Below are 25,829 nucleotides of genomic sequence, written 5' to 3'. Positions count from 1 at the left end.
TGCTACACCACTGCCTTCCCTAGCTCATGAACGTCCCTCCTTTCATTTCTGCAATCTGGTTTCCTCCCAACAGGCCCCTGAAACAACTATTTCCAAAGTCATCAGTGACCCCTTCCCAAATCTGCCAACCAACCCCAGACATCATCCTTCAGGGACACTACAGTGCAGTATTTGACCCAGTGGACAATCTTCTTTCTTCCTGATATTTTCTTCTTCAATGACCTGGGACTTTTCTCCATCTGCCAGAACCTACCCGCTGCAGTGCACATTTCCTGCTCTCTAAACAGGGTATTATCTCACTTCTTTTGAGCCCTGAAATCACATTCTGCACCTCTCTCTGGTGAGCCATCATCCTGCTCCATCCTGACTGTCAGGCTGTAAGCTCCTGGGAAGAAGAGGGCTCACGCCTAGCTCACCTTTGCATCTCTGGTGGTACTCAGTATGGACCTCATATGTAGTTCACAAATATCTGATGAAGGGTGGATGAATCAAATTGAGTCAAACTGATCAAATGGAGCCATGACTTTTGTTACAAAGTACTTATGAAGATGGAAAATATTACCTTTCCTAGAGGCAATGTGGTATAGCTCTGGAGCTGGACAAACTGAATACGAAGTGTGACTCTACCACTTACCAGCATTGTGACCCGAGCAAGTTTTATAACTCTCTCAGCCTCAATTTCCTCAACATGAGAACAATAATACCTACATCACAAGAGTGTTGTGAAGAATAAATGACATAATAAAGGAAAAAAATGGTCTAGCCCAGCTCCTACAACACAGGATGAACTCAGAACAGTGAAGAATCTCCTCGCTGGAAAGAAGTGGGAACAAGAATTGCCTGTCACAGAGGGACCCAGGCTGCACAGATGCAGCCATTTCTGACCTGTTTCCAGCAGCAGCCTCACGATGGAGAAGCTGGAGTGGGATACGCTGTAGTGAAGAGCTGTGTTGCCATTGCCATCAGCCAGGTTGACAAGCAGCTTTAGCAAGTGTGGGGAGTGAGGCTGGACCTCGCGGAGGTAGGTGGCCACCACAGCAGGGCTGGATGACTTCCGGCTGGAGACCCGAAACCACTCTTGACTGATGGTATTTAAGCTCTGCTTCTGAAAGATCAACAGTTTCCAGTTCCAGGAGGTTTACCTACCTGGGTGCTCCAGCTGGGGTGTTAATTTCCACTAGGAAAGGTCAGCTTAGGATGCTTCCACTTCTATCCCTTCAGCTCCCTCCAAATCTCCATGTGATTTACTCCTAGAGGGCTCAGAGCTAGTGGGGTCCCCATGCAGCAGCACTCTTTGAACCCGTGGGATCGGTCCCCCATATGAGCTGGACAGGAGGATTGGGAGAGCAACACAATAGCCAGTAACACAGCACTTTACTCGGGGACAGTTTGAGTCTACTGTACGTTTTGATCACATATCCCATATGCACAGGATAACCATGACCCCCTCTTTCACGCGTCTACACCAGCCTGTGTGACCCTAGCCCAGACTCCACCAGGGCATGTGCATGTTTTTAACAGGCATAGCTGGAAAGTCACAACGTTTTACTAATGGGAAAAATGCACACTGAAAGCTAAGACAAGGAACATGCCCAATTTATGCCTGAAGTTAAACCCAAACAGATGTGCTTGAATTATTTTTGGCTTTTAAGTTTTGCTAGGACCTTCAGAGAAAATGGTTTAACAACCCATGGCAGGACCGCCCTATCTGCAGTATTCAGCTCCTTTATAACCATGAATGCAAATGACACCAACTCTGCATGTGACATGACCTAAGTGTTTAAAATGGAACATGACTAGATTATTTTTCTAAAGGGGAGGAGAAACGATGAGGCTGTGACTATTACAGATGATTTCATATTCATTCTGGAAAGGGCACTGACTTAGGAGTCACTACACCCTAGGGGCCAGGCATAAGTCCTGGCTCAGCTGTGTGACCTTGGAAGTCCTATAACCTTTTTGAATCTTTCCTGTCTTGTCTATAAAATGGCGGTGAAAAAAGGGCTGAGTCCCTAACTTCCCATGCTCTACAGAGTGAGGTCCTTGCACAACCTGCTTTGTCTCTAAGGTGGAGAGGGATTGTCCTGTGCTTTGATCCTAAAGTGGGTGTGATGTCAGGTTTGTATGTCCTCTGATCGATTTTCTAGGCAGAAACAGTGGAACCTTTTGCGGCTGAAACACTTCTTATATATCAGAATATCTCCTTTACCCATGGAATCTTCAGGAGAATCTGGAGAAAGTTCCTAATATTAAGGAACATAGTGGTAGATTTTGAATGAAGATCTAAGAAATAGCTTAGCTCTGTAATTCATTTAAGAATAAGTAGCAGGAGTTTTAATCAACATCCACCTCACATATTGGTTCTTTAACAGTCTGGGAACAGGTTATTTGCCAAATCAGCGAAGATAAAATACTCATGAAAATGGGCTAATCGATCGTTTTTACTTCTAAGGCTCTTCCGCAAAGGAGAACAAAATTGGCTTTAAAAATGCTTACAAGCTGTTACACATTGGGTCTTATCAGTTGCTCTCACGACTTGGGAAAATGTGTCTGTGCCAGTACCTCTTGACTCAAGCAGAAACTAATCCTTACATGTTTAACATGGGCCATAATGGTGTTAAGGAGGAAACAGATGTATTTTCTTGCTTTTGGTCTCTTGACCCATAGGTGCACTTCAAGAAAAACAGTAAAGACTACAGAATGAAATGCCAGGGCTTGAGGGTAGTGGAGACATGCGGTCCACCACCTTCCTTTTATTAATGAGGAAATCACAGCCCTGAGCGTTGAACTGACTCACGCAACATCTCACCGCTATCTAGCGGTCCTGGGAATAGAACCACGGTTCCCATTCCACCCACTCTTTTCCACTCTACTCACGGTTCTCTCAAACTGCAAGGCAATTTTGAACCTAAGCCACGAAAGTTCTATGACACATTCAGGTTGGGACGCCTAATAACACTTGGTAAATGCCTCTGAGCCGCAGGCCTGGTTCCTGTGCACATGCATGGGTTCTGCTTTCTCAGCACAATCCATCACATTGGGCAGCAGAGTTTGGGCAAATGAGAGAACAGCCAGCGGACAGGGACCCGTGCACACCCACACCGCTGCCTCAGGCACGGGACCCAAGTCACCCAGGTGAAACTTAAACAGTATAGAAATCTTTACATGATGATGAAAAATCAGAGTACCAAGAGCTGGTCAGTGGTCGTCCCAGTTTCTGGCAGATGTTGGCTCAATGCCCGGCATGCATTAAGGAATTCCTCTGAGGGTTTATATCTAAAGAAAAAAAAAATATATGTATGTATGTATGTGTGTATATATATATGTATATATCAGTCTCCAGGTTGAAAAAAAAAAGTCCGCTACCTTGACTTTCACTCTCATCTTTTACCTCTCAGCAACTCAAACACCCAAACTGGGCACTTTCCCAGGGTCAGGGGCACTCCTCAGAAATACTGGGTGAATACAGCCTCCTGACGAGGAGGCGTGGCTTCCGAACTCTTCTGAAGAGTGAGTTAAGTGCATTGCCCTTTGGATCTTGCTGTTTTCAGGGGGCAAGAGCAGACCACCAAAGCATTTTGGGGACCACGGGCCCAAATGCCATTCCTGACACGCTGGGAAAGGGAGAGTTATCTTTCTGACTTTGGAGCCAACATTTTCTGCCTGAGTGACTTGACAAATCCAAAGGACTCAATGCACAGCAGCAAATTTCTTCCGGTTATTCTTCCATGAAGGATACAGTAAGTGCTAATTGAGTCAATAAAATGAAAATCGATTAAGCTGGGGCGCTCTCAATGATACGCACTCCTCCTGTGCTAGTATAAGGGCAGACTCAGCACTGAGAGGCCTAGGTTGGGAGTCAACGGCATTGGTCACTGAGAAGCTCCGCTCTCATCGCGTCCTTACAGCGCTGCTATTTTGGAGCAGCCCTGCGGCACTGCTGGACAATCAGCTGCCATTCACTGCTTATCATTCCTTCAGCAACCAGGCTGGGGATGATGGTAACGATAACGAATGGTACTTATTATTCTCATTTCTCCCATTTATCAAGAGCTTACTATGTGGCAGGCACTGCAGGAGTCATTTTGCATACTTTTTTACATACTTTTAAACTTTTTCTCATCCAGTCCTCAGATCAAATCTATCAGGTTGTTACTATCCACATTTTACAGATGAGGAAACTGAGGCAAGCGCAGCTAAATAACACCATGGCAGACGTAGGATTTGAATCCAAGTGTGTCCAACCCCCAAATCAGTACTCTTTTCATCATGCCATGTGGCCTCTCATCACTTTCAAAAACAAGGTTATGTCAGTATGGCCAAATGGAGAGACAGAAAAACATGTGGGAGAATCACAAAAGACATGCGTTGAAACACCATCTCTGCTAGCTGTGTCACTAACTTCTCGAAGCCTCTGTTTCCACATCTGTAAAGTGGGGCTTATAATAATTTCTACATTACAGATTGTTAGAAGGATTACATCAAGAGAATACCTGTAGAGTCCTTCACATTTTCTGTGCTAAGGCCATGTTAGCTTCATATGCAGAGCTCTGTCTATGACAGTATATCCCATGAAGGCAGAAGTTAGATCTGTTTAGTTTAACCAATGCACAGTACCTGGCATAGATTGGGAACTCAATAAATATTGGTGAATGGATGGAGAAATGAATTAACAAATGACCAGATGAAAGGGTGAATAAATGCCCTTGCCATTTCTCAGAGGATTAAGTGCCCCGTTTGTCCCCATCTGACTCACCTCTCAGCCTTGGGATGGGGAAGCTCTTCCCCAGGCCCGCTTTCCTGGTCTGTGTCACGGGTGCCCTCGGGAATGCCCTGCCCGGCCTTGTAGCTGAGGTGGGCATCCTTGCCCCGCCTATATTCTGGGCCATCACATTTCTTCTCGGCCTCGCTGTCAGACAAGTCTTCTGGGGAGGTGTCCTCACTGCTGGTCTCCTCACTCGAGGTGGTCTCATAGCTGGGAAAGGAGACAAGGTCACTCATTCCATGCTTCCTGCCGGATGCTTGTGTCAACGCTCATGAGAACTCGGTGGGCTTCAAATCACAGTTCCGTGCTTGCTAACCCCGTCCTCCATTCTCTACACTTGCAGTGCTGGGCAAGGGTACTCCCAGGAAACCTACTGTCAGAGGAACATGCTTTTAAGAGCTCTGTACCTTTAACGCTGGAGGCCATTTGGGGAAAAGGGTAATTGACTAAGCTCTTTGCAACAAACACACAAACAGCCCATGGCCTAATTGGTCAATGCATTCATATGATCCAGGTATCCAAGGCTCTCATGAAAGCATTTGATTCTCGAAACCTAATGTCCTGTCCTGAGAGGGACCCAGATCTAGGCAAACATCCCCCACCCTGAGTTCTCCGAATTGCCTAACAAATCTTCACATCTCTGGGTGACTGTGAAGCCTCCCTTTGGCAGCCCTGTTCTATCCCAGCTTGCGGGTGACAAGGGAGGAAGCATCTGTGTTCACTCCTGGCAGGGTTCCATGGGACACGAGAACAGTTGGGATACTTGAACCTAGCACCTGCCTTTCCCAGTTGCTGTTTCAACCACGGCTTAAAACAGCAAAAGTGAGGGCGTGGGCCACTTGACTGGCCTTCCCTCCCCAGCAATGGTCCTTATGTTCAGTTATATGCAACTCTACTGAGGTGGCAGACCAGAGACCAGGGGAGACCAGTGGCCACAGCTTCTACTGAACCCCCTCACGCCCTTTATCTGAATGGTGGTCCCTATGTAGAGGCCCTGTGCTCACTGGATTTGTGCTCACATTCTGTCTTGTTCAAACCCCAGCTATTTCTTCCTCTAAGCTGCTTGGCACGACATTTTGCTTTTGTGATTAAGAAAACGGGACATATTAAGTTTACCAAACAGTTCTTATCTAGAATTGCTTCATAAAGGCTCCACCTGGAAGTTCATTCATTCATTCAACAGACATTTATTGAATACCTACTATGTGCCAGGCCCTGTTCTAAATGTTATAACCAAAGTCCCTATCCTCACTGAGCTTAAACTCTAAGTAGGGAAAGGCAGAAAATAAACACGTAAACAATATATTCAGATAATGATAAGAGCAATGAGTAAACTAATAACAGGTCATGGGGCTTCCCTGGTGGCGCAGTGGGTGAGAGTCCGCCTGCCAATGCAGGGGACACGGGTTCGTGCCCCGGTCTGGGAAGATCCCACGTGCCGCGGAGCGGCTGGGCCCGTGAGCCGTGGCCGCTGGGCCTGTGCGTCCGGAGCCTGTGCTCCGCAGCGGGAGAGGCCACAACGGTGAGAGGCCCGCGTACCACAAAAAAAAAAATAAATAAATAACAGGTCATGGAATAGCGTGATGGGAGGAAGGGCTACTTTAATTAGAGCAGAAGTTTTCAACGGTTGGCTGCATGTGAGAATCACCTGAGGGTGTTTAAAGTTCCTGTACCCGGGAGTCTTCCAGGAGGGGGAGCCAGGCATCAGTATTTTTAAGGCTCCCCCAGGGTTTTCAAGGTGCAGTCAAGGTTGAGAAGCACTGCACCAGACGGACAGATACTGAGGGATATCTGGGAGAGAACTTTAAGTGGAGGAAACAGCAAATGCAAAGGCCCCAAGATCAGCCTGACTGAGCATGTTTAAGGGAAGAAAGCCCGGAGCCAGTGATGGGGGATGAGGCAGGCTGTAGTCTCGAGCTGGACCTCCAGGGTTTGGTACAAAGCTGGCACTTTGGGGGACTTCCCTGGTGGTCCAGTGGTTAAGAATCCATCTTGCAATCCAGGGGACGCCAGTTCGATCCCTCATTGGGGAACTAAGAATCCACGTGCCACGGGGCAACTGAGCCCGTGTGCTGCAACTACACAGCCCAGGCGCTCTGCAGCCTGCATACCGCAAGGAAGAGCCCGTGCCTCAACTAAGACCCGACGCAGCCAATAAATAAATATTAAAAAAACGAAAAACAAAGCTGACACTTCTGCAAGTATTTAAGCAGGGGAGAGATGGGACCTGCTTTAGACTTTGAGGTTAGTCTGATTCTGCTTTCTGTACACAAACTGGGGAAAGCTCAGAAAAAAATGCTTTCTCCTCTGGCCACAGTGTCTGGTGTCAGCAGGAGCGAGAACAGCAACCCTCCTATGACATCCCATTTCAACCTTTCCGACGTTTCCCTCACAGAGCCTGCCACAGTAGTGACGTCACCCTGGTCTGAATTGGGTGTCTTCCTTCTGGTCTCACCCAAATTAGCAGGGGTTCCGACCTGTTCCGGGCAGCCTCCTGGGCCCACCCGTGGCTGGGCCTGGTGCCCCTGCTTTGGGCTTTCCCACCATCCTCCACTTCTTTCTCTATACTAGAGTTCATCTCAGCCTGTCAGCATTCTCCCTTTACTTCTGTCTTATCTCTGCCCATGTCCAAACTGTGAGTTAAAGGCAGGGACAATGATTTATTTGACTTTTTTATCCCTACCACCAAACACATCATCAGTACTTGATAAATGTTTGTTGAATGACTGATTTAGAAAATATTCTAAATCCAGTGATTTACTCTCTACACTATATAAGGTCTGGTTCACGTTCTGAGTCAACAGACATTGATCATTTTTCTCCATCCTAAAAAAGTTGGTCTGGTTTGCCGTAAGTTAGTTAAAGGAAGGAAAAAATTAAAAGGATGAAATTTGAAATTGTACAAATTAAGAATGTGTCCTAGGTTCAGTGTTACGGTTCAGATTAAACGTCTTCCTTAAAGGGCTCATGTGTCCCCAGACTAGCAGAAGACACCAGAATCCTGGCCCCAGGGAACACCAAAGCCAAGACATATTAAAAGCACAGGATCCAACAGACCACCACAGCTGGCAAGAAGCCAAACACATGCAAACCCGAGAGGGAGTTTTAAAGGGCCGTTGAGATTAACTCCCTTGAAGAAGAATGAAAACCAGATGCTTCCCCTAGGAAAAGAGAGTGCTCAGGACAACAGCAGGAGAGGTAGTGTGGAGGGCAGTCTGGGCTTCGTGAGCGATGCTTACCCACCGTTAACCCCAACAAACTGAAGGTTCTTTTTGGTCCCATTACCTCCTGCACGGAAGCCACAGTCTTTCTTTTTCATTATGGATTTAAGGCTGGTCGACGGGGAGATCTCTAGGCAGACACAACATCACAGGTTAGCATGATCTTGGGGATACCCCAGAATGCAGCAGAACTGGGACTCTTGCTTTGAGGGCACACAGGCTGAAGGTGTGTGATGAGGCAGAAAGGGAACTAGACAATTTAAATCAAATATACTGAGGGTCTTTGCGGTGCCCCAGCCTTCTGGTCAATGCCAGCCAAATTGTTCCGGTTCACAAACCCTCTAGGTGTGGATTACAGAGTAGAGTTACTGGAGCATTCTGGAACCATGTGGTGTGAGTGCCATTGTTGTCCCTATCTTAGTCTGGGGAAGTCTGAGGCTCAGATGTGCTCAGTGAACGGCAGAGCAGGAATAGAACTTAGGCCTCGCGACCCCTGGTCCAGCACCCACTTCTGCTGAGGGCACCCCAGCGGTCCTTCCTGACTCACAAGCCAGATGACACTCGTGATGTGGGGAAGCCACGGAAAACACATGAACAAGAGCACGAGCGTTCTTTTGCTGGGGGCTCAAAGTTACAGGAGGCAATTCACAACAAGTAAGACTAGAACTAGCACCGAAATAATGAGGAGACAGCCAACGTGTGATCTGTGACAGGAAGCACACTCACAGGCCGCTGCCTGTTGAGCAAAGCAAAATATGGTTCCACTTAACCCCAGAGTGTGTGATCTGTTATAGGAGGAAGAGCCGCTCAGCCCAAGGGTCGACTTCCACATGTGAGTATCGCTCAATTTCTCTCTCTCTCTCTCTCACACACACACAGACACAGAGGGAGAGAGAGGGAGAGAGAGAAAATAATTCACTAAAATATTTCAGCTCTCAATATAATGATCCTCCAAAACAAGGCTACAAAAAACCTCGAATGTGCAAGAACTGGGCAGGACCCACAGGAAGGCAAGAGCCCAAGAAACAATTAAGGAAGGCAGAGGTTTAAAGCACTCACAGCCAGGGCCTTTCTTCACCCTAGACATAGCCTTCGCACAATGCAAATGAGAGAGGCACCTCTCCGGGCAGACGCACAGTGCCGCGGGCTTGGCAAGTGTGGGCTGGGTTCCAGCTCCCATTTACCCTCTGGCATCTTTGTGCCCTGTGCTATGTGAATGGCTGTATGTGGTGGCCCTGCAGTCAGTCCCAACGTTAGAGCAAGGACAGGAGCAGAGGTTCCAAGCCTCCACTGTCACAGAGATCAGTGTTTATTCCACTGGGTTCCTGGATGTGCTTAAACCTTTTAAAAAAACATATGCATGCAATTAAAACCCTTTTCCCCTTTGACTCGTCAAGGAGCAACGGCTCCCTGTCTCAGGCACCAGTATTTACCCGGCGGCGGGGAGGAAGAGGGGCCCGGGGGCTCCTTCTGGGGTGGGGCATGGGCCGTGTAGGCAGACAGCAGCAGGTTGAGGGAGCTCTGTAGCTGGCTCTGGATGCTGCTGAGCTTGGAGGCGGGCTGCTTGACGGCACGGGCCAGCTCTGGGTACCCATGCTCCAGGCAGCTCCACTGCTCCTGCAGGAGCTCCTGGATCTTCTTAACGTACTGCCCGATAGTGGCATCGGCGGTGGGCGAGCTCGGTGGCCTTCCTGGACGCTCCTTCCCCGGGAGTTCTGAACCGGCCTCCTTCCTCCCTGCTGGGGGAGCCTTTTTCTCGCTGCTCCTTGGAGAGCCTCTTGCTCCCCTGACTGGACCCTCGGCTCCCACCTGATGGCCTCCCTCCTGCTCAGAGCGTCCTTCTTCGATCCTGAGCTCAGTGGAGAGGGAGCTATGTAAAGAGGGGGTGAGGACCATCTTGGATCCCTGTGGCAGTGACAGCTGGGATGGTGACACAAATTCTGCTGGGCTCCTATCCCCCCACTTGTGACTTTCCTGCCTCCACAGGACGCCATTCCCCTTTCCCCAGGCCCCCCAGCTTTCAGATCTTGTGCTGCCCATAAGGTTGACCCCAATGCTCTTGTCACATGACTCCCTGGTCAAGAGTCCGTGCAGAGGGTCAGTGTTGACCACGGCATCAGTCTGGTCCTGAGCATCTTTGGTGTTCTCGTGGCTAAGCTTTTCTGTCAGTTGAGCTACGGTGCACTCTAGCTCTCGAATCCTCTGCCCCCTAGCCTTGATTTCCTCCTCCTGCCGCTGGAGGGCAGCTCTGACTTGGGCTAGTTCCTCAGTTCTTCCAGACAACTCGCCCTCAAGGCCCGAGAGCTGCTGCTTCAGGCTGGAGATGCTGCCAGGATCCGCGGACGTGAGGCCCAGGCTTTCCTCCGTGACCCGGATGCCGATGCTTCTCACGTCTACTTCTACGGGTGGCGGCGGTGGGATCTCGCTGATGTTGAGCTCGATTTCTTCCAGGGGGAGCTCATTCTCAGAGACGGGTGATGGCAGAGGTGGGGGGCTTGGTGTTGGGGATCCGGGGGTCGTGACCGCTACCTCGGCTTGTCTGCTTTCCTGCTGGTCTTCTGCATCCTCTAGAACTACAAGGGATGAGAAAGGAGGACTTGAGAAAGGGAGGTGATTTGGAGCTGCTTCTTCACCCCCTGGAGGCTCAGGCCCCTTCCGGATCAGCTCCGGTATTCCCGGCACCAGGTCTCCAGACTCTGTGACTTCTGGTTGGGCTGCTGCTCGCTGGGTGGAGTTGGAAAATCCTGCAAATCCTTCCGCAGGACCAAAGGCGCCATCACAGACACCGCCTTCGCCCTGAAGTGCGGGGAGGCTGGGCGGGGTAGGGGGCCCCGATTTTTGGCTTGGGTCCTCTGAGCCCCTGTTTTGCAGCAGCGTGGCTGGCATGCTGGATGCTCTCAGAAGCTGGGGCCGTCCACTCCCGGAGGCGACCTCAGTCTCCCTGGGAGCAGCAGCCTCCAGCTGTCTGGCGGTCTCCGTCAGTAGGGCCTTCCGGTGGTAGCTCGCCTTGCTCGCGCCGGCGGCTTGGGGGTGATCACCGAGCGGCGGTGGCTGGGCTCGCGCCTCTGTCCCGAGCGACACCTTACTTGGCACCACTGGGGGCCAGTTCGGGTGGGAAAGAGCAGCATGGGGGCGAGCCCCGCTGTCGGGAAGGCTGAAGTTTCGGGGCAAAGTGCTAAACTTGGCCTGCTTGGCCCTTCTGTGGATAGGAATCCTTTTGATGGTGTTTCCCTTCTCGATGTCATCCACATACTTGAGGAAGTCCAGGTCTAAATGGAAGCCATATGGGGTCTCCACGGAGTAGGGGTGGCTCTTTGGAGGGTCTTTCTCTTCATCCCCCTGAGAGGACTGGTCTTTGGCTGGGAGACATAAGACATGTGAAAAAGAAGCACAACGTTAATAAGAGCGACAGGCGGTGAGACCTAATATCTCCCTCATAAGCGTTCTCCTAAATGTTCCAGCCTCTGAATTATGCTGAGATGCTCACCGTCTTTTGGCTGGGCTGAGAAATCCTGTTATTAAATCAATGTGGACTTAGCCAATGTCTCCAAGGAAAGAGGTAGAGGGAATAGTTTCCAATTTGCAGTATGGCATTTCGGTTACCACTGTGGCCAGGCATTTGCCAAATCAGGGTACTAATTGGTAATTATGAATATGGACGTTTTCAAAGGATGAGATACACGATTGTCTCAATATTAAAGAAGGACGTTGCATTATTCAAATAGGTCCTAGTAAATCTTGCTAAAGCCAGAGATATCAAGGAGCCGTGCCTCCTGCATTATTTAAGCTTCCTCTGATGGCTGAGCCTCTAGGTACCTGAAGCTCAGAACGGGCACCCATAATCATGCACAGCCCATGCTCTTTTCCACTGGAAAACTGCGTAGTGCTTAACAAACAAGTTTCACTTTCAAAAACTCACACCAGGTAAGGAAATACCACCTTTTTCACAAACTGGAAAAAAAAGGTGGTGGAGGAAAACGGGACAATCAATGTCAAAAGGGACATTGGCAAACACTCCTCCAAGAGGTGTGGGACTCATGATTTTTCAGAGCAGCCCAAAGTATCAGGAGAATATCACGATGAGAAAGTTCTCCATCACACCAAGGCACCAGTGATCTTGACTCCAGCAGAGGATGCTGAGAACAAGTCAGTCCTTTGATTATTTGAATCCATAGGGATTTGTCTCCAATTAGCATCTTCCTCAGGTTAAATAATCTTTGTTGTTTTCATGTTCCTAATGTGACACCCTTTATTATCTCTGTGACATTCTACTAAACATGCTCTGAAAATGCTGAGTTCAGGAGAGGACATTAGTGGAGAGCACAGAGGCCAAGAATACAGACCCTGGAGCCTGGTCTATATTTCAGCTCTGTGACCTTGGGGGAATTACTTAGCCTCCCTGTGTCTCATCATCCATAAGACAGCAATAATAACAGGTAAGATGAGATTGTGAGGACTGATTAGTACATATGAAGTGCTTAGAACAATGCCTAGCACACGATGAACATTCAATACACACTCAATATTGTAGTTATTATCTTTGTGGAAGTCCAAATTACAGAGAGCTGAAGCCCCCTAATGGAAGCTGACTTGCTGGGTACATAGGAGGGGATCCTCAAATTCTTCGTGTCTGACTGATTGCTTGACTCCAAGAGTAATAGGCCCTGGGGGAAAAATGACAAAATAGCAGTAATTGAATTCACTTACCTCAACCACTATTTATTGAGCACCTCTTTTGGTTGCTAAGATAGATCTTAAGGAAACAGAGATAAATCAGGTATATCTCTGCCCTCAAAAAAAAAGTATGGTCAAGTAGGAGAAACACCAACAAGTACGATGCAGTGTAACAGATACATGCTCAAGGACCAGTGTTCCTTCTTGACTTATTTTCCTAGTTTCTCAGAAAAACTTTCTTGGACTTAGAGGCTAATTCTGCCTTGGTTGGAGAGGGATGACTTCATAAGAGTGACATATAACTGGGTGTTTAATGAATAAATAGCAGTTTGCCAGGAGAACACAAGAGGGTGAAAGACATTGTAGCTGTTTATCTCCAAGATGGCCATTATTAATTCCTCCCTTCTCTAGACAGGCAAGGGAATCTTATATTGAGAGGTGGGGTCCATTGCTCTATGCTTTTGAATCTCAGCTGGCCTGTGACTGCTTTGACCAACAGAAAATGGCAGAAATGACACTGAGAGAATTCCAAGACTAGGTCATAAGAAGCCTCTAAGTTCTACCTGGGTCTCTTAGAATGCACACTCAGGGGGAAGCCAGATGCCACGTAAGGAGTCCAACTTCCCCGAGACTGCCATACTGTGAGGAAGCCCAAGTAGCTCCAGAGAGAGGTCATGTGAAGAGACAGTGAGAGATGCCTCGCCAGCCTGAGCTGTTCCAGACATCCTAGCCCAGGTGCCAGGCATAAGTAAAAGAACTTCAGATGACTCCAGCCTCAGCCGTCATCTGATTTCAATGACAGGAGGGACTCCAAATGAGAACCACTCAGCTGAACTTGTGTTAATACTGCATGATTTTTTTAAGCCACTAAGTTTTGGGGTGGTTTGTTATGCAGCAATAGATAGCCAGGACAGATCAGATATATGTCAGAGAATGGGCAAATGCATTAAGGTGTGAAAATCCATAGTAATTCAGGGTTCTATAAACACAGTTGATATGGTTGGAACTTAAAGTGTGGAAGAGAAGGGTGAGGAGTAGAAAAAGACAAAATTGAAAAGGTCAGCAAGAGCCAGATCAGGGAGCCACTTGTATGCACGCCAACAAGCTTTGGCTTTACTCTCTAGGTAGTGGGAGTCATCAAAGGGTTTTACACAAGGGAGTGACTTGGTCAAATGTGATTTCACAGTGAGTGTTCTTGCAGAGGATTAGAAGAAGAACAAACCAGAGGCCTGAAGACCAGTTGGGAGATTGCTGACATGGTCAAGGTGAAAGAAGCTAAGGGAATGGAAGGAAGGGGCAGGTTCAAGAAGAGGTGCAAATGATGGCATTACCTGGGGCACATATAGGGCTGCTTTTTCCCTAAGAGTGATGACATATTTGGACTGAGCTCTTCCCACTTGCCTGTCTGATCTATCCTTCTGGCCAGTGCTACATGCTTGGGGCACAGGAACTGTGCTTAGGGAAGTACAGTTATCTCCAAAGAACTAAAGACGTCAAGTACACACATAAAGGCTGAACCCTCGAACACTGACACAATCAACCCTACCAGCCTCAGTGCTAAGTAAAGTTGCAGGGCCTGTGGGTGAGTAAGTCACAGCCGCAGCAGGGAACACAGCAAGGCATTGGCGCTCATCCACAGGGTTGGTCCAAGTTGGGTTCCAGAGCTTCTGTGCAGATACCTGGACTCCAGGCAGATAAGGAGTAAACACTCCTCCAGCACCCAACAAACTCCAATAAGTCCCCATTCACCCACATGATATTTTACAAACCTGCTTTCTCCCAAAGAGGCACCCTGGTAGTCTCAAAGACAGCAATTGTTCTCTGTTAGTTTCTCAGCTGCACTTGGCTATACTCTTAGGCCTACTGGCCACTTCAGCAGCCTTCTGGATTATAGGAACAAGCCAAATCAGAGAGGAGGTATTTGTCTAAAGTTAAATAGGGAGCAGATTTATGACCCAGAAGGCAAAGAACACTCCAGAGGAGAGACTGCATTATTTATCTGCTTACTGCCTCAATTCAGTAGAAATGAACCGATTTGCCCATCAGCCTCTGAGAGCAGGTCCAGAGCACAAATACAATAATAGCATCAAATGAGGAACAGCAGATTCCAAGGGAAAATATTCCACAGGAGAGACTGAGATGAATCAAAGAAGTCTGTGAGACTGAGCAGTTATCCAGGATGACAGGTTTAATAGGTGCTTTCCTAAGTGACACTATGGGGTCTCTCTCCTCTCCCTCTCTCTCTCTCTCTCTTTCTCTCATACACACACACACACACACACACACACACACACACATTGTGCTGCTGTGCCTGCCACCCACCGTTCTGCATTCCTTCTCTTTCTCCCAGTGCAAGAGGAATGCTGGACCTTGAATGAGGGAGCTTGATCTGATATGCTGGGAGATCTATGCTCACATTAAGTTCTGCTCCTTTTAATTCTACCTGGTGATAGGTATGCAGGAGCTCAGAATTCCAGGCATTGGGCCAGGGTGAGAATTAATTAGGAGGACTGTCTCTGCTCAAAATGAACTTCATATCTGACAAACCAACACATAACTGGCTGGAGTTGAATTCTGACTCTGTTACCTCCTGCCTCTGTGATTCTGGGCAAATTATTTAAATTCCCTATGCCTCAGTCTTTGCATTTGTAACATGGTGATAAGAATACCTAACTCACAGAGTTGTGATTATTAGCACCGATGCAATAGAGAACATGGCATAGGTACTCAACAAAGGGGCCAAAAGACGAGGACGGGCTAGCTCTGAACGGGGAAGGGGGAGATTCATGGACAATGTGCTCTTTCTTGAATATTTAACTCTGTGTTAGGACTACAGCATCAAGAGGGAGTGAGAGTCCAAGAAAATAATTCTGGAGAAACTGGGAAAAATGAGTCAGGGGAGAAGAAAAAAGTAGGATATATGAGGCTCAGAGCTACCTAGAATTCCCTACAGAATCTCGGTCTGAAAGCACCCCAGATCACTAGACCCGTGGAAAGTACCTGCAAACACAGTCATGAGCCTAAGACTTACAGGTAGGCATGAGAAAAGGGATTAGAAGGAGACAAGGGAAGGAGGAAGGGGCCACAGTCATTACCCTGAGGGAAAAAGTGAAGTGGGGGGCAGGTAAGGACACCCATCAGAGGCATTTAAAATGAGGAAAAAAGTCCAAAAGCCTATACTCAGTTTCTGAAGGAAATGGGAAAAACAGAAACTAGAGAGAAAGTGGCCAAAAATACAACCAGAAAGAAGGGGAATTAAATGAATCTCTTCAAAAGGCCAAGACAGCGGAAGCTGTCTTTTCCCTCCTCTGCCTTTATTTTGTGAGATGTGTGTGCTTGAAGGGAGGGGTGCCTTTCTTAGCTAGTTGTGGGTGATCACGTGGAAAGCAGCCGTGCCAAGGATGCTGAGCGGGGGACAAATGAGGCAAGCAGGAATGACAGGCCCCCGGGGCATTAAGGGAATGAGCAGGTGTTCTGTGGGACCACTTTCAGGGATGCGCCGAAAAGGCAGCTCTCTGGGGAGAGAGGCAGACTTTTGAAATATATGGTAACTGCATTTGGAAAGAAGGATAAGGCAGGGCTGGAGCTGCTGTTCAGTCCTTGAGTCCTGTACCAGTGAAGGGCCATATAGGCTCTCCTGTTTCCTGACATTTGGTAATCTGGAAAAAGCATTTCATGAGAAGTCAGGGGATCGGGGTCTAGTCTATGATGTCTGGCAAGTTTCCTGGGGAGGGAAAGGGGAACATTCATTGAGACATTCGTTGGGCTAGATAGTTATTACTCAACAACCTTACATGCATTATCTCATTTAATCCTTTACTAACCCTGCAAAGTAGGTATTAATACCTGCTTATAGACGAGGTGTGGTAGACTGTTTGCAAAAATAGCCACAATTATAACCCACCCTTGTGTACTCCCCTCCCACACTGACCCTAGGCTTGGCCTTGTGACTTGGTCAACAGCAAATGTGACATATGCAGAGATTTGAAAATTGCTTGCACATTGGAGTTTGTCTGTTCTTGCTGTGCTTGGAACCCTTCTGTCGTCATGTGAACAAACCCCAACTAGCCTGCTGGGCAACAAAAGACACATGGCCAAATCATCATCAATGCCCTAGGTGACATGGAGTCAACCACCAGACATGTGAGTATAACCATTCTAAACCATCAGGACAAGTCACCCAGAAGACCACAGACATGTGAACAAGTCCAGGAGAGATCAGTCAAGCTGGCCCAGCCCAGAATAATGGCTTAGCCAACCCACAGAATCTTTTAAGAAATAATAAATAGCTTTTGTGTGTGTGTGTGTGATACGCGGGCCTCTCACTGTTGTGGCCTCTCCCGTTGCGAAGCACCGGCTCTGGACGTGCAGGCTCAGTGGCCATGGGTCATGGGCCCAGCTGCTCTGCGGCATGTGGGATCTTCCCAGACCGGGGCACGAATCTGTGTCCCCTGCATTGGCAGGCAGACTCTCAACCACTGCACCACCAGGGAAACCCAAGAAATAATAAATATCTTTAAGTCAATACTTTTTTGAGGGTTTGTTACACAGCAAACCTAACTGATACAGGAGGGAAGTGAAGCTCAAAGAAATGAAATGCCTTGGAAAATCATACAGGTATGAATGCAGGCTCTTTTACCAAATTGTGCCTCTTTTTTAGACCTAAAGTTCCTCATCTCTAAAATGAGGTTAATTAGTAAGATCATCCTGCTCCCTTCTTGGTGCTTGGAAGGGATGAGAAACACTACAAAAATTACACAACTCCAATATAAACATAAGCCTTCATTTTCATTCCCTACTACCTTCTCTTGTTCATGTCTGAAACACACAGTTTGGGTTTCCCAGCACCGCCTATTTGGGGACAGTCTCCCATAGGCCTCCCCTAAGCTATTTCCAGGATTTATGGTAATAATCGCTTTCCAACCCAAGTGCTCACTGTAGACCAGGGAATGCAAGGGAGCCTGCCTACCGTCTGTCTTCTCCATCTTAGAGAATGCTGACCGCCAGTCTCTTGGGCACTCTTCTTCCGATAAGCCTGTAAAATTTGTTGGAGTGTTCTGAAAGAAACAGGATGGAAAAGTGGAGAGTCTCATTACAATTAGAATAAGTATGGAGGGAACATAGCACCAAGAAAAAAAAAAAAAAACGTAACACCCCTCCTTGCCTTTCTCCCAGGGTGCCCATGTGCTCGTAGCTCTCCAAGGAGGGAAATTAAAAGCCTATACACACTCCTAGAGTATATAATCTTGGGTGTGTCTTCGTGGAATGTTAGCAGTGGTTGACACCAAAGGAAGCCTCTGGTCCAACTTGACAGATGAGAAAACTAAGGCTCAGAAGTTAATTGTTCTGTGCAAGGCCTCTCAGCACATTCGTGAAGGAACTGGACCCAGAGCTCCGATAAGCAGCATGTTGCTCTTTCAAAAATATCAAGAGCTGAAATCTACTCACTTCCCATCATGGTAAAAGAATTATAATCCATTCTTTTGGAAACGCTGGAACCAGAGTACCTGGTGATCTGTGACATTCCATATGACATACCATAAGTGATCTGTGACATTCCAATCAGATTCAAGAAAAAGATGAGCTAATTGGAAAGACTGATTAGGAGCTAATAATAGTTTGGGGTGATTTCTAACCAGGGCAGAACAAAGGGGAGATCAAGCCTGCTAGCCAGAAGACATCAGTAACTATGCAAGCAGCATACTCTCCTGACTCTGAATTAGGGTACCTTGAGGTTTGATCATAAATTCTCCCCAAAGTTTCAATCCTTTTCCAGGACTATTTCCTCAAATGGTAAACAACATGGATCCTGCCTCCAGTACAGTAAATCACCCAGGAAATTGTTTTTTATGATTTAACTCCACACACATCTGAATAATAACTCATCTGTGACACCTCAGCAGTGGAAGCGGAGTTGTTTTAGGAATTCCAATGTGCTCGACCACGAACTGCAGATCAGAGACGCGTACCAGGGATGAGGGAAAGGTTGAGAGGACGTGGGAGTGAGAGAAGGACAAGGGGTGGCCCCCAGCAACCTGGGATGGAAAACGGGGAACAAACAAGCAAACTGGGGAAGAGGCCTGGGAAATATCAGGCCTGCCAAATAAGAGGAAGTCTGAAGTCTGCCCGACAGAAAGTATGGTGTATCCTCTTTCTGTCAGTGCTGCTACTGCCTCCAAAGCTAGCACCCTGCTCCTGTCTTGGTTCCCTCATAACCACGTTCCACGCAGCGGCCTTTGCCTGTGCAGGAGTAGCAGAGCCTGCAAGGGCAGGCAGGGTTTCTATAGGCAGAGACACTCCTTGCAGAAAGATCACAGACGCTAAATACCTCACTTACCTTTGTGGCAACAAGTACTTGAATTTGGAGCTGGAGCAGAGTAGAAGTTAGGGAGAAGGAGGATGAATGTAGATGGTCCTGGAGGCTAAAAGCAGCCACTAAGAAGGCCGACAGTGGAGAGGCATGGAAGCTTCTAATCAGGGGTGAGGGAGAGTCGCCCTTGTTAGAAAGAGGAGGTTCTGAAACAACCTAAGTGTCCGTTGACAGATGAACGGATAAAGAAGATGTGGTGCATAATATATATACATAATGGAATATTACTCAGTCATAGAAAAGAAGGAAATCTTGCCACTTGTGATAACACGCACGGACCCTAAGGGCATTATGCTAAGTGAAATAAGTCAAAGACAAACACTGTATGTGAAATCTTTATTAAACAAAAGAGAACTCATAGAGAACAGATTAGTTGCTGTCAGAGGCGGGGGTTGGGGGGTGACGGCTGGGCAAAATGGGTGAAGGGCATCAAAAGGTACAAACTGCCAGTTTTAAGATAAAAAGTCCTGGGGGGATGTAATGTACAGCACGGTGACTATAGTTAACAATACTGTATTATATTTTTGAACGTTGCTAAGAGAGTAGACCTTAAAAGTTCTTGTCACAAGAAAAAAAGACTGTAACTATGTGACATAGTGGATATTAACTAAACTTATTGTGGCGGTCATCTCACAACATATACAAATATCAAATCATTACATTGGACACCTGAAACTAACACAGTGTTATATGTCAATTATAACTCAGTTGGAAAAAAAAGAAAAGAAAGAGAAGGTTCCTGGGCAGAGGTCACTGCTGCCGATCTCAGTGCCCCAGGTCTGCAGCCTGCAGCCAGGGGTGGGGCCTCCCAGATGCTGGCAGGCAGGAGAGGCCCGGCAGCTTCAAGGTGAAAACTGGGGAAGAAAAGGGTGAGGATGCAAACCCTACACACGGCCCCTCCATCATCACGGCTTCTCCTCTCCTCCTGCTCCCTTCCTCCTCCCACCTCAAAACACTACTGAATAACAGGCAGAGCTCGGAGCACTTGACACACTCGAATTACCACACGCAAGCCTTACCATAACCCCAAGAGGATTATTATTGTCCCCATTTTCCAGGTAGGGAGACTAAGGCTGAGAGAGTTTGAAGGCCTGCCCCAAATCATATACCAAGCAAGTATGAGAGCAGGATTTGCTCTCAAGTCTAGTTGACTCCAAGTCTGTGCTGGGAACAGAACTGATTTGTAAACATTTTTCCAACCCCGTAAACAAGACTGATGCTGTGACTGATCCCCAGCTCTCTTTGTGAGGGGAAACGTTTCTGGTTCTGATGCTTCTCTGCTCTTCCCCCCAGTATATGTGATGCATCTTCTGGGCGTGCAGAAGGAGAACCGCTCCTCTTGTAAGTCCTCCTGACCAAAGTGCGATCTGCTTCTCTGAAGCTGGACACCAAGCAACAAAGCTCCTCCTAAGCAGGAGGCGGCCACCTGGGTGCAGATGGACCTCTGGCTGCACGAACTCACCATCACCTCGGGGAGTTCAATCACACCCACTGCCTTTGGTTAGAGTTACAGTTCAGCCCTTCATATATCAGATCATAGAGCTTCAGATAATTCTGCAGCACTCTTGGGGTCAAAGTTCATTAAAAAGACCTCTATAGAGACCTCTAATCGTTCTCTTAGACTTGAATTTTTCTAAAATGAATCTTTCCAAGGCTACAGAAATTAATTAGTTGATACCCCAACACCCTGAAGAGGGCCGAGCGAGCTTTCACTGTAAAGGGCTCTGCAGGAAAGGGGGGACTATCATGCCCAACTTATGCCACTTCCAGCTCCACGCACCCCAGCCTTCTCCACCTTGGCCCATGATCCTTCGCGCGGACACCTCTGAATTTAGCTAAGGGGGTTTTCTTCGAGTGGGTGGATGTTTGATGTGTTTAGGGGAGTGGAATCAAAGACTAAATGCTACATTGACACATGCTACTTTGTTTGCAATACAACAGAATATGAAAAATAGCTTTGTTGGACACAATTTCCCTTTAAAATGGAATTTTGCAACCTCCTGGAGCATTTAAAATTTTGACTTAGAAGCAATTTATTACTCGTTCTGTTAAGCTGTATCCCCAGTGTTCAGAATTGTAATACCTGGTGGTGTTATGTAACTTCATTTGCTTATGGCCTATCCCAGGATCAATAATGCCCAATTAGGTCCCAACCTCTCTCAAGAACTCATCATATTCTAGATGTTTTGAGTATACATAGCTGGATCTTTCTCTAGTTCTCCTCCCCTATTTAGCTTGTGAAGGTCAGAACTCCTAAAGGACTCATTTCTGTGGCCACATGTCACCCTCACCCACTGCCCAGCTATATCCTAACATGTGGCAGATCATCTTCAAGTTCCAAATGAGGAACAAAGACACAAAGAGGCTATGTGGCCCATCTAAAGTTACCCAGTTAATTAGGGGCAGGACAGTTTGTGCGACTCCATCACTCCACACTGCTTCTCAAAGACAATGGGCAGTAAAGAGGTGAGGACTGAGGCTGCCAGCACAAAATCCACCAAAGAGGCAGTTGCTGGCAGACAGCAGTGTTAGCCCATATGTAACTACCAGGCCACATTAGAAACGGTTCCAGCAGGGTCTGTGCCCAGGAGCGTGGACTTCCCTGGGCCAGACCAACTCCGGCAATATATACCCCCACCCTCTCCCTCTCCCCAATTATTCTTTTTATGATGCCATTTTCAATCTCACTTTTCACCTCAAATCCAAATACAAAGAAACCTTCCTCTACTTAGCCCTGAAACTGAAACCTAGTTCTGTACGTTTGTTCTCTTCAAACCTCTCTTTATTCTGCAATAATAAAAATGCCATATTTCATCCCAAAACAGGCTGCATGCCAAAATAAATAGCACCTTGGATTTCCTTAAAAAGAAAGCTTGGCTCAAAGCACAGCCTTATTGCCATGAGAATACTTGGAGAATTCAACCTTACAAAGTCAAATATTCAGCAAGGTAGCACACCAAACAGCAATCTGTCAATCCCTGCAAGACCTCTTGCAAAGACAAAACGCTCTTTCTGAAAGAGAGGAAAAAAAATTACTTATACCTCATACTGATCTCCCCAGATGATGAGAGCTTCCCGTTTCCCCACTCCAGGGCCCCATGCCTCCAAGTGGGAACATCCCCTGTGCTAAACAGCAGGAGGCATCTGACAGCACTGCTTAACATTAAGAGGGCTGAAGTCCAGGCACTGGGGAAATGAGATGCACTCCCGAAAAGGATTCCATCAACCGAGTTCTCCAGCCAGCTCACTTCCCACCAACCCAGGAAACAAAGAGATAACTCATGCTCAGTAAATGACACATTAACACAATCTCATTAACTCCGTTCCCACATTTTTCTGCAAGTGTCTGTCATTTTTGCCTGCACTGCAGCAGCTGAATCTGGAGCTTCATGAAGAAGAGAAAACCGTCGGGAGGAAAGCTGGGACCACATTACCTTCCCCTGGCATCCTCCGCCTGCCACAGCCTGGAGCTGGAGGAGTCACCTCCTCCCGGAAAGCGGGGTTCTGCTGCTGGACCCGAGCCCATGGCTCGTGAGTTCAGCACAGCAGCACTGGCTCCCCAGCTGTTAAAGATTTGGTCAGGTGATCCGTGACCTTGCTGGAAAAGCAAATACTGACTTCCCTTTCGCTCACGGGAAGAGGGGACTGGGGTCAGGAAGGAATTCAATGCTCAATAAGCTGATACTGGATCTTGCAGAAAGAGGAAGAAAGCTCAAATCATTCAATCGGAAAGTTAGTTCCCGGAGCTGCTCCCAGTTCAGAGGGACCCATCTAAAGATGCTGAAATGGTGCACGCCTTCCTCTGCACACTCCCCCAAAGCTAGGCGTTTATCTGGGGTGGGGAGGTCATAATTAATTATGCTTTTCCTCCTCCTTCCCTGCAGCTGAGTGGCTCATTAATAAATTTGCTCCTAAAGAGAACTCAGCATTCTAAGGAGCTGAAACCCTCCAGTGGTGCATCTCCTTCTTCCAGGCTCTGCCTTAGAAACTTCCTCCCCCCGCTGCCTCCTGGGTCCCACGGCCAAGCAAAGCTTCTGTGAGCGATCCCTAGACTGCTCGTTGCCCTAATCAATCAGTGGCTGAAAGTCTGTCGGGGCAGAGCTAGAAGAAACAATGACCAGTGAGTTCCCGGGGCCAGACTGGCAGCTTCTGCTTCCTGCCGCTATGTGAATCTGATGCCCCAGCACCAAAACGCACCCAATTCTGGCAGAAAGAGAAAAGCAAGGAAGTACCTACTGTAAGGATCCAGCTCCAGGCAGGGCTTCTAACTGCAGAGCGGACCAGTGACTTCCGAAGGGCGGGTGCAGGAGCCGGGGAGAAGGCAGCTGTGGAGGAGGAAGGTCCCTGAGTATCCCAGGCAGGCGCCGTGAAGAGTCTCAGCCAGCCCACTGCAGCCGCAGCTCTTTGGAACAGAGGCAGGTGTGAGGTGCAGGCACAGAGGCTCCAGGCTCTGCAAATCCAGCACCACTACTAGACCTGAAGGAGATACAGGGGGGGTGGGTGCAATCAAAATGGGGCCAGGAGAGCATCTGGGCTCCTGTATGCAGGCTCAGCAAAAGGATTAGAGGACCTTATCCCCTTGACCTTCTGTGGCTCTAGCCAAACGAGGCTGTCCTAGGAAATGAAGCCCCATCAGCAAGACATGTCGAAGCAGCTCTGACCTTTACAGACACTGCCTGTCGAGATGTGCTCTCAGAGGCGAGGCAGATTCCTGTCTAACCCACACTGAAATTGATGCCAGAGCTGAGTGTCACCCTGAAGTGCTGTCTGCATCCAGCCCAGGATACTTGGAAAGCACTTCACATCCAGGGCCTCACATCAGCTTAAGGCAGCCAGGCAGGGCTGAGCATTCCCATTGTACAGGTGAAGAAAATGAGACAGACTCAGCAAATTCCCTTGGCTCACCCAGGAGTGAATCTGGATTAAAATGAAGATTTCCGGGGATAGAATTCTGTGTTCTTCCCATTACACTGGATCAAATTTCTTATTTTCCTTGGAAGACTCTGGAGCATCTTGCTCAAGACGGAGGTTAACAAATTTACCGAAAGGCATGGGATGATGTGATGGACAAGACTATGGAACACCAACATTCACTTTTCTTTTTTTTTTTTTTTTTTCGGTACGCGGGCCTCTCACTGTTGTGGCCTCTCCCTTTGCAGAGCGCAGGCTCCGGATGCACAGGCTCAGCGGCCATGGCTCACGGGCCCAGCCGCTCCGTGGTATGTGGGTTCTTCCCGGACCGGGGCACGAACCCATGTCCCCTGCATCGGCAGACGGATTCTCAACCACTGCGCCACCAGGGAAGCCCCATTCACTGTTCTCAACCGCTAAAAGTATTTAACTAGTACACAGACCAAACCACCGGAATTTTTTTTAAAAATCAGAAATGTACCTTGAACTCTGAGGTTATATTTTAAAATATACTGAGGAGGAAACTGTCTTTCTGTTAGATTTTAAATGATCATCGACCATCCCCTCTGAATTGGCTAGAGAACGGCTAGAAGCATAAGACATTGCACCAGGAAGCTGAGTGAAAAAGAGCTCTCCATTTCAACAGGTCCCATGACCTTCTAGCCACCCACTTTTCCTCTCTGGTTTATCTATATGATAGAGGTAAGCCTTCTCATTTCCTCTCCCAGGATACATTTTTCCTTATCCAAGGCAAAATGGTGAGAGGCTTCCTTGCAGAGCTGAGCCTTTCTTGAAACACCCAACATTCTTCCAGGAACACCGGCCAGCTCCCGCCTGTCCCCCAAGCTCTGCTCAGCATCCCCTCCGAGGGCAGTGGCCAGCCTTCCTGCTTACACTGCTCCTGTCGGCCCTCAACTGCCGCAGGTGTCACTTAAATTCTAATTGCTACCTCTGTGTCTGTCTCCCTGACCGGGATCACAGGCTAGATGTTCCATAAAGTTTGTGAAAGTGAACTTATCCACGATACCGACGACTCTAAACACAAGTGACCTCTCCAGATACTCCCTTAGGTACCAAGAAAGCACCTCTCCTTTCCAACAGGCGCCAGGCCTCTCATCAGATTGAAAAAGACAGCAAGCAGAATGAGGGAAGGAAATACTAGCCCCGAGCAGTGCCATAGATCAGCTTGGCTCAGATGCTAGGACAGAAGATACACACACACACACACACACACACACACACACACACACATGCACGCACACACACACACACATACACACACACAACTCTAACCCTCCTTCTTCAGCTCTCTTTCTGAAGATGGGTAGCACTTTCAGTTCTCTGAGCTCCACATGAGATGCAGGTTCAGGCACTGTGCTGACTGCCTATGTCTCTAATAGGAGGAGGGATTCTTCTGTCTTTTCTGTCTTTGCACTTACCCAGTACTCTCAATTAACTCCACGGTCAAGCAGGGAGGTGAGGTGAACCAGGAATGTTACCCACTATCATCCAGATGAAAAAACAAAGTTGGTTCCCAAGGGTATAAAGCTAAGAAAAGGCAAAGGCTCAACTCAAACCCAGATGTTCTGTCTCCCAGTCTAATACCCTTTCCTCTAAACCACGCAGCCTGGACTGGGCACGCAGGCGAATGCAGGAGACACACAAACTCCAGGACGTAAGCTTCAATGCTGGTGCTGTCCGGGCAGAAGGTGACCTCACATTTAGGGAAGGTCTCCATGAGAAACACCAACAACTTTCTCTAGGGGAGTCTGAGCTTCTTTGGGGGGGAATCCCCTCCAAAGCCTCTGGCCCTTGCCATGCTGGGATACTGGCATGTCTCTACCCCTACAACTCACACATGCATATGTCTTAATATGAGTAGCCAATT

General features: G+C 47.9%; 1 protein-coding gene across 1 annotated transcript in view; it reads right to left on the bottom strand.

The window, feature by feature from the left end:
• KANK4 (KN motif and ankyrin repeat domains 4) overlaps nucleotides 1-25,829 on the bottom strand; it is a 68,786-nt gene that overhangs the window by 15,404 nt on the left and 27,553 nt on the right. The window contains exons 2-8 of the mRNA XM_059064474.2: nucleotides 23,267-23,506; nucleotides 17,630-17,717; nucleotides 9,420-11,345; nucleotides 8,005-8,116; nucleotides 4,757-4,975; nucleotides 3,189-3,276; nucleotides 886-1,105 (exon numbers count right to left, since the gene is read on the bottom strand). Of these exons, the coding sequence (XP_058920457.1) occupies nucleotides 886-1,105; nucleotides 3,189-3,276; nucleotides 4,757-4,975; nucleotides 8,005-8,116; nucleotides 9,420-11,345; nucleotides 17,630-17,645 (2,581 nt within the window). The 5' untranslated portion in view covers nucleotides 17,646-17,717; nucleotides 23,267-23,506. The remainder of the gene's footprint in view (nucleotides 1-885; nucleotides 1,106-3,188; nucleotides 3,277-4,756; nucleotides 4,976-8,004; nucleotides 8,117-9,419; nucleotides 11,346-17,629; nucleotides 17,718-23,266; nucleotides 23,507-25,829) is intronic.

The sequence above is a fragment of the Kogia breviceps genome, chromosome 1, assembly GCF_026419965.1.
Source record: "Kogia breviceps isolate mKogBre1 chromosome 1, mKogBre1 haplotype 1, whole genome shotgun sequence".
NCBI classification, from domain to species: domain Eukaryota; kingdom Metazoa; phylum Chordata; class Mammalia; order Artiodactyla; family Physeteridae; genus Kogia; species Kogia breviceps.
Note: the sequence above shows the minus strand (reverse complement) of the source record. Positions and strands in the feature narration are given on the sequence as shown.